At 54.1% G+C, this 14183-nt stretch overlaps 1 protein-coding gene across 1 annotated transcript in view; it reads left to right on the top strand.

Moving 5' to 3' along the window:
- The first annotated feature begins 815 nt into the window (after positions 1–815).
- Positions 816–14183, top strand: part of ENO1 (enolase 1) — a 14866-nt gene continuing 1498 nt past the window's right edge. Inside the window, exons 1-11 of the mRNA XM_006734662.3 lie at positions 816–976; positions 3541–3634; positions 5933–6028; positions 7419–7477; positions 9197–9266; positions 9677–9810; positions 10266–10488; positions 11793–11990; positions 12481–12682; positions 13248–13356; positions 13528–13586. Of these exons, the coding sequence (XP_006734725.1) occupies positions 3550–3634; positions 5933–6028; positions 7419–7477; positions 9197–9266; positions 9677–9810; positions 10266–10488; positions 11793–11990; positions 12481–12682; positions 13248–13356; positions 13528–13586 (1235 nt within the window). The 5' untranslated portion in view covers positions 816–976; positions 3541–3549. The remainder of the gene's footprint in view (positions 977–3540; positions 3635–5932; positions 6029–7418; positions 7478–9196; positions 9267–9676; positions 9811–10265; positions 10489–11792; positions 11991–12480; positions 12683–13247; positions 13357–13527; positions 13587–14183) is intronic.

Here is a 14183-nt window from a genome sequence, read left to right as displayed (position 1 = left end):
GACACGTATGGTTCACGGGAATCCGAGTGAGAAAGGAACGCGAAGTCGGCTTTCCATATGCAACATTAACAAGAGCTAGAGGCCGAATTAACACTGGGCATGCACGTGGAGAAGTGCCTGGCACGTAGGAAGTGCTCAAAAAGCATCAGCTCTAATTGAAGGAAAGTGAACTTCCTTTCGGCCACCTCGGCCTAATACCCATTGTCTGGCCGACGCACAAGGACAAAAAGACCGGGTCACCCTGGCGGGCGAGGGCGGAGCGCGCAGGCGCGGACAGGCGCACGTGGCCCCCGACACGCGGCCCCCAGCCCCGCTGCAGACCCGGCCCGGGAGCCGGATCGAGGGGCGCGGCCGCTAACGTCTCCAGGTCGGCGGGGTCTTCCGCACCACACTGCGGGGCGGGGCAGGCCGGGAAGAGCGGGCAGCTAAGGTCGTCGCCAAGGTCGTGGGCCGGACGTGAGGCGCCGGAGCGACGCTGCGTGCGTGCGGGACTCGGAGTACGTGACGGAGCCCCGAACCCTCATGCCGGCCGCGCCACCCCGCCCCTCACTGGGGCCCCGGCGCCATAGACCCCGCTCGGCCTGGGGTCCCAGCCGGGGGCGGGAGCGGAGGGCGTCGGGGCAGGGACTCGCCCCCACCCCCACGGAGCCGCGGGGTAGTCGAGACCTCCCAACCCCGCTCCGCTCCACGTCCCTGGGTCGTCGCTCCCCCCTCCCGGCCACGGCGGCCGCCGCAGTCCCGCCCCTTCCCGGGAGGTGCGGGCCCGAGTGACGGCGCGCCGGGCCAATGGCGCGGCGGCGCGGCGGGGGGGGCGGGAAGTGGGCGGGGTCTCGGGGAGCTGGGCAGGAAGTCGGGGCAGGCGGGGCGGAGACGAGCTTTGGGTACTCGGAGCGCCCAGACCTTGCGGCTTAACGCTCGTCCTCCGTGCCTGCAGCATCCTCTGCTTCTTTCCCGGGCAGCGCTATCCGGCGGTCAGGTAGGGACCCGGGGAAGTGCTGCCGGGCCGGCGCCCAGGCCTGCGGGGCCCTGCCCTTGGGTCGGACGGGGACGTGGGATGGGCGGGTAGGCACGTGCGAGCCGTGCTTCGCCGGAGGGACAGGAGCTGATTAGCCCGGAATTACAGATTTACGGGGCCGCAGCACTGCTGGGAGCTCGGGAGTGGGACTCGCGGGGCTTTTGTGCAGCGAGCGCGGAGGGTGCAAGGGCTTGGGGAGATACAGGCCTAACCCCGGGTGCTCGCTAGAACCAGGCCTTTCCTAAAATGGAGGGAGGGGCAGGGACAGGAGAGAGGCCCAGAAGCCGCGATCCCCTCCCCCCACTAGCAGCCCCGCTGGTGGCCCTCAGCCTGCAATTGGGAGGCTGGTGACGGAATGGGCAGCGACTAATGAATGGAACTTCAGAGGGTGCTTGCGTTGCGTAATTGGGGAAAGCCGTCCAGGCGACCTCGCCCCGGTCAGGCAGGAGGTGCTCCGGCTCCCCGGCCTGGCCATCGGCAGTCGGCCCCCGATCTGACATTAACAGGACGTATTTTTTTCTTTTTAAAGATTTTATTTATTTATTTGAGAGAGAGAGAATGAGAGACAGAGAGCACGAGAGGGAAGAGGGCAGAGGGAGAAGCAGACCCCCCGCTGAGCAGGGAGCCCGATGTGGGTCTCGATCCCGGGACTCCAGGATCATGACCTGAGCCGAAGGCAGTCGCTTAACCAACTGAGCCACCCAGGCACCCTTAACAGGACGTATTTTAAGAAAACTTCTGTTCGTTGTTTCTCCTGCAATGTGGTCTTCCTTCTGCGCGGTGTAGCCGGTGGGTGCGCCGCCGGGGACACACGTAGGCCCTGACTGCCCGGTCCACACGTGCCACTCCTGGTCCAGGGTTCAGTCCAGGCAGATAAGCTGTGAACACTCCTGGTCAGGCCAGCCCTCCTTGCTGGCCTTGCTTACCGAACCTTAATAACTTAAGGAATAGTTTTCTATCCAATTTAAAGATAAGTTGAATTTTATTTTCACACCCTGAAATAAAGCATTTTGTCTTAATGTCACTAAAATTAAAAAACGACATCTTAGGACAGCATGAGGATATAGTGTAATAAAGATGTTTTAAAAGTGCATCTAAAACCTATAAAGTAAGTCTGGGGTGGCCTGGGGATGGGGGGAGATTGACTGCAAAGGGCCTGAGGGGGCTTTCTGGGTGGTGGCAATCATACACAGGTTTATCATTTGCCAAAACTCAAAAGTTAACTAAAATCTTAAAACTAAAAAAATACATTGAAACAAATTGGCCTTTTATTTATCTGGTAAATAAAAACTAGATACTTTTTTATTGGCTAATGAATAAAACTCCATTGTTGCATAGACCGCAGAGCCACAGATGTGACTTCACGGTCTAATTTTGAAACTTATAAAAAAGAAAGATGCCATTTGCTGCTTGAGAACATTCCAGACAAGACCCTGGAGAGGATCCCAGCTAGATAATGGCTCTGAACACTAGCCCAATTCCGCTGGGCCACTTTCAGTCCTACAAGATCATTTCTTCCTTAGAAGGGCGGGGGGTGGGGGGGCGGTGAGAAAGGGCTTTGAGAACTTGGTAGATCTTTGTAGCTGCAAATTTTTTTTTTTTTTAAGGTGCTTTCAAAGAAAGCGTCTTCCCTTGGAGTATCTTAGCATTCAAGGATAGAGTCTTTTTTTTTTTTTTTTTTTTTTTAGTTAAGATTTTATTTAACAGACAGTGAGAGAGGGAACACAGGCAGGGGGAGTGGGAGAGGGAGAAGCAGGCTTCCTGCTGAGCAGGGAGCCCAACATGGGGCTCAGTCCCAGGACCCTGGGATCATGATCTGAGCTGAAGGCAGACGCCCAACGACTGAGCCACCCAGGCGCCCCTCAAGGATAGAATATTCTAGTTTCAAATTACGACATTTCATCCAGGTTTTTTGAATGGGTAAAATGCCTATTGAGAGAAATACTAATTAGATGTTATTTTTGGTGTGTCCTGTCTTGCTAAAGATCCAAGTACTGTGAAATGTGAAAGGCCCAGAAATTGGCAGTAACAAGGACCACAGTGTACAGACCATGTCCCCAGCTCTGAATTCAGTATTCTACTACAAACCAGATTTTCCTCCTTGGATCACCTTGGGGTTTTTTGTCCTGGATGGGTTTGCTTGTGACCTTCACGTCCCCTTGGTCCTTACTTGGTCCCTTTCCATTCCCATGCCAACCCTCGTTGAATAACCCACTTCAGACTGCCTCATCTTCAGCCATTCTGCATGCCAGCAGCACATTAATCTTCCCAGTTGTTTTTGGTTTCTCTCTGGCACACATGACCAGGCTTTCTTTGCTTATAGGACAAGCGCTGGACTAGTGGGGTTTGAGGCCCTGCAGAGCTGGGCCCAGCAGCCTTTCCCCAGTCTTGGCAGCCTTCTTGCAACCCGTATCTGTCCGGTACAAATTCTTTCTAGTCCAGGAATCCTCAGAAGTGATTCTTCGAATGAATGACCCAAGGCTGCATGATGGTTGATGGGAAATATGAACTGTGTTTCCCCACAGAAAGTCACCATGTCTATTCTCAAGATCCACGCCAGAGAGATCTTTGACTCTCGTGGGAATCCCACCGTTGAAGTTGACCTCTACACCTCCAAAGGTATGTGCATCTTTGTTTCTGCACCTCCCCTACCATGCTCCATCTTGTTAAAACTTAAAATGACAAAGCCTTTGGCAAGGAAAGGTCCGTTGTAAAAAGCCTTTTCCTTCTGATGTACACGTGCTGGTAGGTTGTGGTTCCTGACTCCCAGGAGATGGGGAGGGTTGCCAGGCATGGGGTCCTTGTCCTGCCACTGCTAGGTATTTCAAACAAGACTGCTTGGCTCCCAGGTCATTGAGGTCGGGGAAGTAAGGTGACACCTCGTGCCTAAAAGGGCCCATCACTAGTTTGCTTCACAGCTTGCTCTGAGCAAAAAGCAGATCTGGGGTGGGGGGATGGAGCTTTCTCGCTTGAAAAGGAAAGGGCCCGGGAGTGCAGGTGTATGCAAAGTATTCTCGTTTTTTGTCTCCAGAGATCATTCTTAAACCAAGGATGGGGAACAATTCTTACATGTGGGTGTGGGGCACTCTAGAGGCTCTTCTTTTTTTTTTAACCTGGCTCTAAGTCCCCCTAGGAGGGGTTTGCCCACGTGCAACAAAAAAATAAAATGGGGACTCTTAAAAGCTTTCTTTTCGTCTAAATGGACCTCGTTGGCGAGGTAGGAAAAGAAGCTTCAGGCAGAATCACCCAGTGGTGCTGACCACACAGACCTGCCAGTCAGAGCTGAGTCACTGTCTGTGGAAACTGCAGCCCTTCCCTTCCTGTCCTCCCCTCCCCCCTTGCCCAGGAAAAGAAAGTCCCTTGAGTCCAGGCATCACTGAGCAAATACCTGCTGCGTTCTGCCCAGGGTTACTCACTGTGGTGGGTGCTCTCGGGAGCGGGGTTGCTTTGAGCATGTGCTTCATGCCTAGGACCATGGGTTCTCAGAGGATGCTGGGACTTCCTTTCATTTTACAAGATTGGCTTGCTTAGTCAGAGGGTGGAACTTTCCATTTAGAAATTAATGGACTTCAACCAACAGTGGAAAAAAGACTCAAGATACTAAAAGATTGTTGGGAAGGGGGCATTTCCTTTGAAACACTTTAAAATGATCAAAATTAATATTTTTTGGAATTTAAATGAATGGAACTCCCTTGTGTGTCTCTTGGTGCTTTTCAAAAACAGGAAATGGTGGATTTGTTAAGAGCCTCTCATCACTTTTTTTTTTTTTTTTCCAGTTTACTTCTTAGAGCAGTTTTAGGCTCACAGCAGAATAGAGCAGAAGGGATGGAGAGCACACATCCCCCAGTCCCCCCCACACGCTCATAACCTCCCCCACCAGAGTGGGACGTTCTGCATTGACACATCATCACCCAGAGTCCATCGTTCCATTAGGGTCACTGGCTTTCACGGCTTCCTCACCACGTCCAGCTGTGCACACACAGGCATAGTAACCGATCATTTGATTAACGTACCTGGTGGTTTTTTCCCTCTTTGTTCATATGCCTTCGCCCCCCTCCGATGGGGAAAGTGCTTACAGTTTCAAGTAGATTCTAGAGGCTGCCTTCATTTCCTGCTCCCCTGGACCTGTCTGCCCTTGTAACCAGACGACAGTACCTTTATTGACTCTGCCCTCCAAGATTAGCCACGTTCATGCCCCAGAGTATAGGTCTAGCCAGATGGCTGGGCTCTGTGTCTGAGAGTGCATAGGGCAATCCTTCGTTCCACTCTCTGACTAAGCAAGCCAATCTTGTAAAATGAAAGGGAAGAATTTAATAAAGGTGTTATTAAATTCACACCTTTATTATTTTTATTCTTTTTTTATATCTCATAATGTTTTATTGATTACATGTTTGAAATGATAATCTCTTGGATATATTTGGTTAAATAATATATTAAATGAATTTCACTTGGTTTCACTTTGTAACTTCAACACAGCTACCAGAAAGTCTTAAATCTCCGGAGTGGCTTGCATCGTGTTTCTGTTGGGCGGTGCTGCTGGGGGGGGTCCCAGGCCAGCTGCAGGGCACCACCTGGGAGCTTGTTAGAGATGCACACAGGGTCTTCGACCTCCCGTTTCAGAACCTGTATTTTAACAAGATTGCCTGGTGATACGTGTGTGCGTTAACATTTGAGAAGCTCTGCTTGAAAACTTCTTCCTTAAACTAGAGAAATCCACCAGCTTTGCCTCAGGGTCCGCCCTAGAGACTGGTACCGACGTGAAAGGCGGGGGACACGGACTGTCTGAATCTCCCAGTTGGTGGAAGGAAGTGGCAGCGTTCCCTAAGAGATGCCCTCTGTGAGGTGGCGGGACTCCGGCAAGGGTTGAACTGTGTTTCTCCGTCGTGACTCTCTTCCCCGCCCTCCCTCAACATCCAGGTCTCTTCAGAGCTGCTGTGCCCAGTGGTGCCTCAACTGGTGTCTACGAGGCCCTCGAGCTCCGGGACAATGACAAGACCCGCTACATGGGGAAGGGTAAGAGTCGGCGCCCGGCCCGGCCCTGGGGAGTGTGGCTGCGCAGCCCTTGCACGCCCGTGTGCCTTGTGTTCAAGGGCAGCACCCCTGATTGGCCCTGTGGTGGTGGTGGTGAGCACGTACACCGGAGAGCTGGGAGAGATGGCCTGTCGATTCCAGCCTTCCTAAACCAATAAACTCGGGGGGCACCAGTTGTAATGCTTCTCTTACGGTTTGTCTCCCAACTGGAAAACTCCCTGGGTAGGCCAGGGAACCTCAGGCTAAGGAGACATGTTAACTAATACTAACTGAGGAGCCCTGCCATGCTCCCAGTCTCCGAGGGTGTCGTCTCAGGAGAGGATCTGGAAGGTCTAGCCCGTGGCTCACCTGCAGATCAGTCCCGGTAGTTTGAACTTTCTGGTGATGGGTTCACAGAGGCACCAGTCTGGGCAAGCTAGCCTCTGCCGGGCTCTGTGCAGATTAACTTGTTACTGTTGTTGCATCGCTCCCCTTTCTGTGGACAGAGTCTGTGTGGCCGAATTAAAGAAAAGCAGGTGGGGCCAGACCATGCATTCTCAACAGGGACTGTATCGACCCGGGGGTGGAAATTGGTTCTTGGGGGAGGCAAAAATATCCTACGATTTTACCATGACCTACGGCCCTCCAAAGGGCCACAGTATGAATGGACAGTGTATCCAGTATTACATTTTCAGAGGAGGGCAATTAGGGGAAAAGTCTAAAAAGACTGCAGGGGAGGGGCAGAGATGAAGTGAGCTGGGGAAGCCCGGGGCTAGAGATCCAGCGATGGTGTTGCAGAAAGGCAGTTTGTCCTGTGGGAGCTCCCACTGCCCACGGCCCAGGCGGGTACTGGTCTGGAGCCGGGCTGTGCCTCACTGTCAGGAGGGTGAGCCCGTGGTCCTGCGACTCCCCTGCCTTCCTGTCTCCTTTCTCTCTCTCACTCCCTGTCCTTCACAGCCTGTTCTCTTCTGAGTCTGTCTTTTTTCCTTCTCCGTCAATCTCTACTGGTCAGGTGTCTCCAGACCCGTTAAGTATATTAATGAGTTCCTGGCACCAGCCTTGTGCACACAGGTAATACATTGGACATCCTGTAGTTTCTATGGCTGGTGTTCCCAGTGCATGGTCTTGCCAACTAACCCCCCTTCAGACATTCTGAGATGGTTGCTCTGTGTGTGGCTTTAATCCTTGGGGGTCCTAGGTAAGAGCACTCAGACTGGGCCAGAAAGTACCCTGATTCTGGGGGGACAGAGAAATGGGGATTTGAAAGCGGGCCCGTTTAAGGTCTTTGGGTGGGCTTCTGGGTATTTGGGTTAACATCATTGGTGGTTCGCTCAATGTTGCTCAAGCCTGTTTTTCCTTAATGTTGGTAATTTGACATGATTGTTCCTTCTAGGTGTCTCAAAGGCTGTTGAGCACATCAATAAAACTATTGCACCTGCCCTGATTAGCAAGGTAGGACCCGCTTCCCGGTAACTAATGTATTAATGCCCTCGGCACATCTCCCAGGCCAGTGGGCTTTCCTGGTTATGGAAGAGCTTATTCTGAGAGCTAAAGAAGCCAGTCGGATTCCCTGTCGTGCATGAGAATGATCTCACCTTTTCTAATCCACCCCCTGCCTGTGTGTCCCTAACAGTGCATGGAATTGGATCAGAGCGACGGGAGAGACTGTCTCATGGCCTCGATTTTGCCCTCCAACTGTCTTGACCTTGGGGAAGTTAAGATCCAAATTTTAAGAGCGGCTCTTGGGCGTTGAGCACAGTATCCATGGTGACCCGACTATTTTTCATGAACTAGGGAATTATTTACTGTATTTCTACTGACTTTTTTTTTTTTTTTTTAAACAAAGGAACTCTGGTTAAATAAAATCTGAACTTGGAAAGTAAGCTTACAGAAAAGTTGAGCTGCTGTGGGTAAAGTGGGGAGGGGGACAGACAGCCCAAAGCCGGCCCCAGCCGCCCATCTGTTCTCCTTGGGCGTGGTCTCCCCCTCCAACCACCCCTGAATTGTTCCCGTACACCAGCAGCGGACGGGCTCCTATTGTGTGTCTCTCCGGCGTGCTCACTGTGGCCTGCCCTTCGTGGCACTCGGTAATCGGTCCCAGACGGTTTCTCGTCGCTGCTCTGTGGACTCACACGCTCCGAACCAGTCTCCTGGGCACCTCTACACACCCTGTTCTCTGTGCCTTGTGCCCTTACCTGGCGTGACTAACACAACGAGCAGGCCTTTCCTGGACATTTTTCTTCCCTTGGGGGAAACAGTTCTTCAGTCAAACTCTTGATGAGGGTTTGCCTCAAGCCGTCATCCTCGAGTGGTGGCTACCTTTTGCCAAAAAAGCCAAAAATGTCAAAGTATTAATGTGGTATGATGGAGTTACGGATGGTTTTCTTTTCCTTTTTTAGTCTTTATACAAAGAACATTATAAATTAATACATTGTTATGATCAGTTGTGAAAGTTTTAAAGTAGTGTTGACTTTCAGTAAATTTCTTTGAGCTAATTTTTAAGACCCCCGTTTTTGGGGGTTTGGGGGGGGTTTTATTTTGGTTGGTAGGTTTCATGCCCAACATGGAGCCCAACTCGGGGCTTACACTTAGTACTTTCTACTCTGACCAGAAGTACACTTTTTGATCAGTCAAGCATTTTGCTAAAAGATTCCGGACTCCCTGCCAAAGTCCTGTCTCATAAGATAACGAAGTTTGCCATCACCGAGAACAGCCGAGAGCAGTGGTTATGTCACAACCCTTAGAGGAGCGCAGCTCACTTGCACAGAGTTCTGTTCTTTATTGTCCCCCCAAATCACACTCTTTTGTAGTGCTACCTTTGTTAGCATGTACCGGGCAGTTCTGTCTTACGTGTGATGTCACTTTGGACCCGCTGGGTGGACTAACCTCTGTGACGCTGGGACCGAACCTTCCACATTACATTGTCAGCTCCCTGGTGCTTGGAGAAATGCCCGATAATGGGAGAGCAAGGAAAGCGCAGTGTTGTGTCTCCCGTTTTCTCTCGATCCCTCCCCTGCCCCCCTTTCTTTTGCCTACCAAACAAACGTATAATATAGAAGCAATTCGGGCTTTGCACGGTTCCAAAGTTACCTGGGTTCTGTCACAGTACCAAGGTCCTGCGGGGGGTGACAGCAGCCCCCCCAGGTGACTGACCCTCTGTCCTCCCTGTAGAAACTGAACGTCGTGGAGCAGGAGAAGATTGACAGACTGATGATCGAGATGGATGGGACAGAAAATAAATGTGAGTTGCCAGGGGTGGCGTGTGCTGGTCTCCCGAACACCTTCGACCCCCTGGGGGTTTTCGGGGCCCCTCACCTCAGCTGAATAAATTTTTTAATTTTATACATCAAGAGCAACACCAGGTGAGGCAGCACTTGTGTAGGGTTACCCAGAAGAGGCTTGTGCTTTAGAATAAATCACGTAGTTTGTGGAATTTGCCCGAGTTCCATAGACCAAAGAAAGGGCTTTCTCTTAGGGGGGAAAGCAGGTGAGTCCCCGTGGAGGGCCGTTGCGTTTCTGGGTCGGACACGGGGAGTAGACACGGTCAGGAGAGGAAGGGTTCCGAATCCAGTCCGGGGTGCGCTCCGGGGTGGGGATGCAGGCCAGAAGGCCGCGAGTGAGAAGTGCCTCAACTTAACTGTTCTGTTCCAGCTAAATTTGGTGCAAACGCCATTCTGGGTGTGTCCCTGGCTGTCTGCAAGGCGGGGGCCGTGGAAAAGGGGGTGCCCCTATACCGACACGTTGCTGACTTGGCTGGCAATGCTGAAGTCATCCTGCCGGTTCCGGTGAGTGGCTTGGAACCTCCCAAGTGAGGATTTGGGGGTATCTCCTTACTTGTGGGGACCTGAGACCTCCCACATCTTGGTCTCATCCACATGTGACTGTCCCAGCACAGTGGGGACAGGCAGGCCCTGGAGGTCTTGGCTGCGGACCCCTGCCACTTGCTAGAAGTGCCCCTGAGCCGGGGACCCGACCCCCTGGTACTCCACATCTCTTTAACTGTTGACGAGGGGATGAAAATCATGCTGGCCTTGCTGGGTTGAGTGTGTGCGCTGAGGCAGTAGCCAGTGCTCAGGACAGTAAGCTCGCCCGGTGGCGATCGCTGCCCTTCCTCAAGAGAGACCCGGTGAGCATTCTAGAGTCACATGCAGCCCCCTCTGGGAGCCGTGCGGTCGGACGTGAGGGGGCCGCTGGGTGAGACTCCGGGGCCAGATGGCCGTATTTCCCTGTCTCTCCCTAGGCTTTCAACGTCATCAACGGTGGTTCTCATGCTGGCAACAAGCTGGCCATGCAGGAGTTCATGATCCTGCCCGTTGGTGCGGCCAACTTCAGGGAAGCCATGCGCATCGGAGCCGAGGTTTACCACAACCTGAAGAATGTCATCAAGGAGAAATACGGAAAAGATGCCACCAATGTGGGGGATGAAGGCGGCTTTGCGCCTAACATCCTGGAGAACAAAGAAGGTAAAGGCTCTGGTCAGGGGTGGGGGTGTGGGGAGAGGGGGCACGTTCTGCAGCTCAGGACTGGCTCTGTCAGCCCGTGTGCCGCACCTGTCACTCACCAAGTACCTGCAGATGGAGTTCTGGGGAGGGATGGGCGAGCTGGCACTTAATTTTCAAAAATAACAAGGAATTTCCTTATTAATTTGATTTCTGAGTCGGCTGGTTAGTTGTTTAAATTAAGCTCTTGCCATTTTTCTTTCTTTCTTAGGTTTTATTTATTTGAGAGAGAAAGAGAGCGGACACGCACATGAGTGGGGGGAGGGCAGAGGGAGAAGCCGACTCTGCCGAGCAGGGAGCCCGACCCTGGGCTCCATCCCAGGATCCCGGGATCATGACCTGAGCCAAAGGCAGATGCTGCACTGACTGAGCCCCCCAGGTGCCCCTATGTTCTTGCCATTCTTGCAGCACCCCTTGGCGGCAGAGGTTTGAAGTCCGTGTTCAGTAGATGCCATCAGTCCGGCCTGCGACCATCACCCCCTCAGCTCATTCCACCACAGGAACGTTTACGCGGCGCCATTTTGCCTGGAGCCCTTAGGCACAGGCTTAAATGTATGAGTTGAGTCTGACACAGGGAGTCTTGGGACAAGAACTCCTGGCTGAGCCTTTTGTTGTAGAAGGAAAGGAGGATTCAACCACATTTTGTTGCCTTCAGGGCAACTAGTGAAAGAAAAAAGTGTCCATCCTGCTCTTTTGGGTCAGTCATAGGAAATGCTGATGCTCAGCCATTTTGACCTACACAAAATGACTCTTTCACGTGGTTTGATGTGATGGCTTGGAGATCTGTGGTGTGGAACAGGCGCCGAGTGTGTCTGTCCCCATCCGTACGGGCAGCACTGCCAAGTGAGGCCGACCCCAAGCCGGGGCTGGGGACAGCAGGCCGCGGAGGCAGGGCCTCGCCCTCACCCTGCCCTCCTGGGCTCCCGGTCCCAGCTCAGCTCTGTCGAAAGCCCGTTGCTCAGGACGGCCGAGCTCAGCTGGCCACCGTAACGGTCTCGGCCAGCACAGCTGCTCCTAGGTGCTGAATTTGGGAGCATTCGTCAGTGAGAGAGCGTCTGAGTTGAGAGTGAGGTTCCCACTTGTCTGCTGGGGGCCCTGACCAGCGCAGTTTCTTGCTCCAACACAGAAAAAGCACTGGAATCATGGAAGCGATGGCTGGGGCCAGAGCACCTCTTGGGCTTCCTGTTAGGGTTCCTGTTCGGCAGCTCTCGAAGGGAACTTTGTCCCCCTGCATGGTTTCCAACCTTGTCCCCACCCTCTCCTTGCAGCTCTGGAGCTGCTAAAGAACGCCATCGGGAAAGCCGGCTACACCGACAAGGTGGTCATCGGCATGGACGTAGCTGCTTCTGAGTTCTTCAGGTCGGGCAAGTATGACCTGGACTTCAAGTCCCCCGATGACCCGAGCAGGTACATCACGCCTGACGAGCTGGCCAACCTGTACAAGTCCTTCATCAAGGACTACCCAGGTGAGTGCCCGCTGCTGGCCTGGTGCAGTGGGCTCTTCTGTCCCCGTCACAACCACCTCGGGGGCCGAGGAGAGCCGGCCTCGAGAACTGACGGCTGGGGGTGAGGCTCTCGGGGAGCTGGTGCTCCTCTAGGCTCTGGGCGTCCCCTAACGCACACAGGGTAGAGACTGTAGATACTGTTTCATGGGGGCGGGGAGGGGGGGACGCTGAGGCACAGAGTGCGTTAGTAATTCACTCAAGGACACTCGGCGCGCGCTGGAGCAAGAATCAGACCGGGAAGTAACGCAGAGTTAGCGATCGTGCCCGAGATGGGCCGAGACAAGCCGCGCTCAGCACGTGTAGGGGCCCAGGACTGCGGGCGGCTTTGGTGGCCTGTCACAGGAGTCGGTGGGCAGGCAGAGTGTTTCCGGGGCCGGAGCGGGGAGCCGGTCCTGTCCTGCGGGGGCGGGGGTGGGACCGGCTCGGGTACAGACATGGCTCTCCTTTCCAGTGGTGTCCATCGAGGACCCCTTTGACCAGGATGACTGGGAAGCGTGGCAGAAGTTCACTGCCACCGCCGGTATCCAGGTGGTGGGGGATGATCTCACCGTGACTAACCCGAAACGGATCTCCAAGGCCGTGGGCGAGAAATCGTGCAACTGCCTCCTGCTGAAAGTGAACCAGATCGGCTCCGTGACCGAGTCGCTGCAGGCGTAAGTGCCCTCGGCGTCGGCGTGGGCAGCGCGGGGGCGGGGCCTCAGCCAGGGCTCGTCTGCTGCGGGGGGCGGGGCTTCAGCCAGGCCTCCTGTCCGCTGCGGGGGGGCGGGGCCTCCCGCCTGGGGCTGGAACACAGCTTCCAGCTTGAACCCTGGCTGGCTTCAAAGTAAGCTGTGGCACCGAGGGGCCTGGGGTATTGGGCAACTGTGGCCCGATCCTGACCACTTCGTGTTCTAGACTCGTGACCTGGTTTTTCGTGGAGAACGTCAGTCATAGGCACTGTCGGGAGACAAGTCTCTCCCTTCCAGGGGGCTGAACTCTGATTTTTAAATGGGACCTAGAGGCTGAGAAGGTCCTCAGGGCTCTGTGAGTAGAGAGAGGAAGGTGAGGATTATTGTCCCCCGGTGGTGAGAGCTTGGTGGCAGCTCCTGGCTCGACCCATCCTCTGGGCTCCCACCGGGGCTGAGGAAGCCTGGCATCAGGAGGGCCCGAAGGGGCCGATGTGCCCGGGAAATGAAGTCCCACCGTCAACAACCATCTGGGTGGTTTCCTGACTTCTAGGTGCAAGCTGGCCCAGTCCAATGGCTGGGGCGTCATGGTGTCGCATCGCTCTGGGGAGACCGAAGATACCTTCATCGCTGACCTGGTGGTGGGACTTTGCACCGGGCAGGTAAAGAGCTACTTGACTCTTCTCTGACCTCAGCTTCCCAAACCACGGTACCAGGAAGGAGGGGGGCAGATGGGGTCCTAGGGGCCCCTTTATCCCCTCTTTCCTGCCCGAAATGCTCACGAAGATTGAATGTCCATGACAAGCATAGTGACCTTTCTTTTCCCCTTCCAGATCAAGACAGGGGCACCTTGCCGATCTGAGCGCTTGGCCAAGTACAACCAGATCCTCAGGTAAAGAGGAAGCCTCCCCGCACCGGTGTGTGGGCCCCGCCTTCCACTGGGAGCTCCTGGCTCTGTGGGGTGTGTGCAGATGCCGGCCGGGGTCCTGGCCTGAGCAGTGTGGGGTTGGGGTGAGCTGGGCGTAGAACCTAAGGCACCTTGTGGCATGGCCGGGAAGCTGGAGCCTGAGCCGGGCTGGGCTGCCATCTCCTGGGGGAAGAGGGAACAGGTCCCCTTTCAGATAATTTAATCCTAGAATTTTTAGAGCTACGAGAGAGCCTGAGTGATTACCTAATTTAGCACCCATGTTTTGTGGCGAAGGAAACGGGGGCTCAGAAAAAGGGCAACAGGAGGGGTCCCACTAGAACCCAGTGCTTCTGGATGTTCTGTCCCCCCCCCCCCCCGCCTTTTTTTTTAAAGATTTGATTTATTCGTCAGAGAAAGAGGGGGAGTGGTGGCAGGCAGAGGGAGAAGCAGGCTGCCCGCCTGATGGGGGACTCGATCTCAGGATCCTGGATTCATGACCTGAGCCAAAGGCAGACACTTAACCAGCTGAGCCACCCAGTCGTCCCGTTCTGGTCCCTTTTTATCATGATGGGTCCCTGGGAC

The sequence above is a fragment of the Leptonychotes weddellii genome, chromosome 4, assembly GCF_054177405.1.
Source record: "Leptonychotes weddellii isolate Sample4059 chromosome 4, ASM5417740v2, whole genome shotgun sequence".
NCBI lineage: Eukaryota > Metazoa > Chordata > Mammalia > Carnivora > Phocidae > Leptonychotes > Leptonychotes weddellii.
The sequence above is the reverse complement of the archived record's forward strand: the minus strand, read 5'-3'. Positions and strand labels throughout refer to the sequence as shown.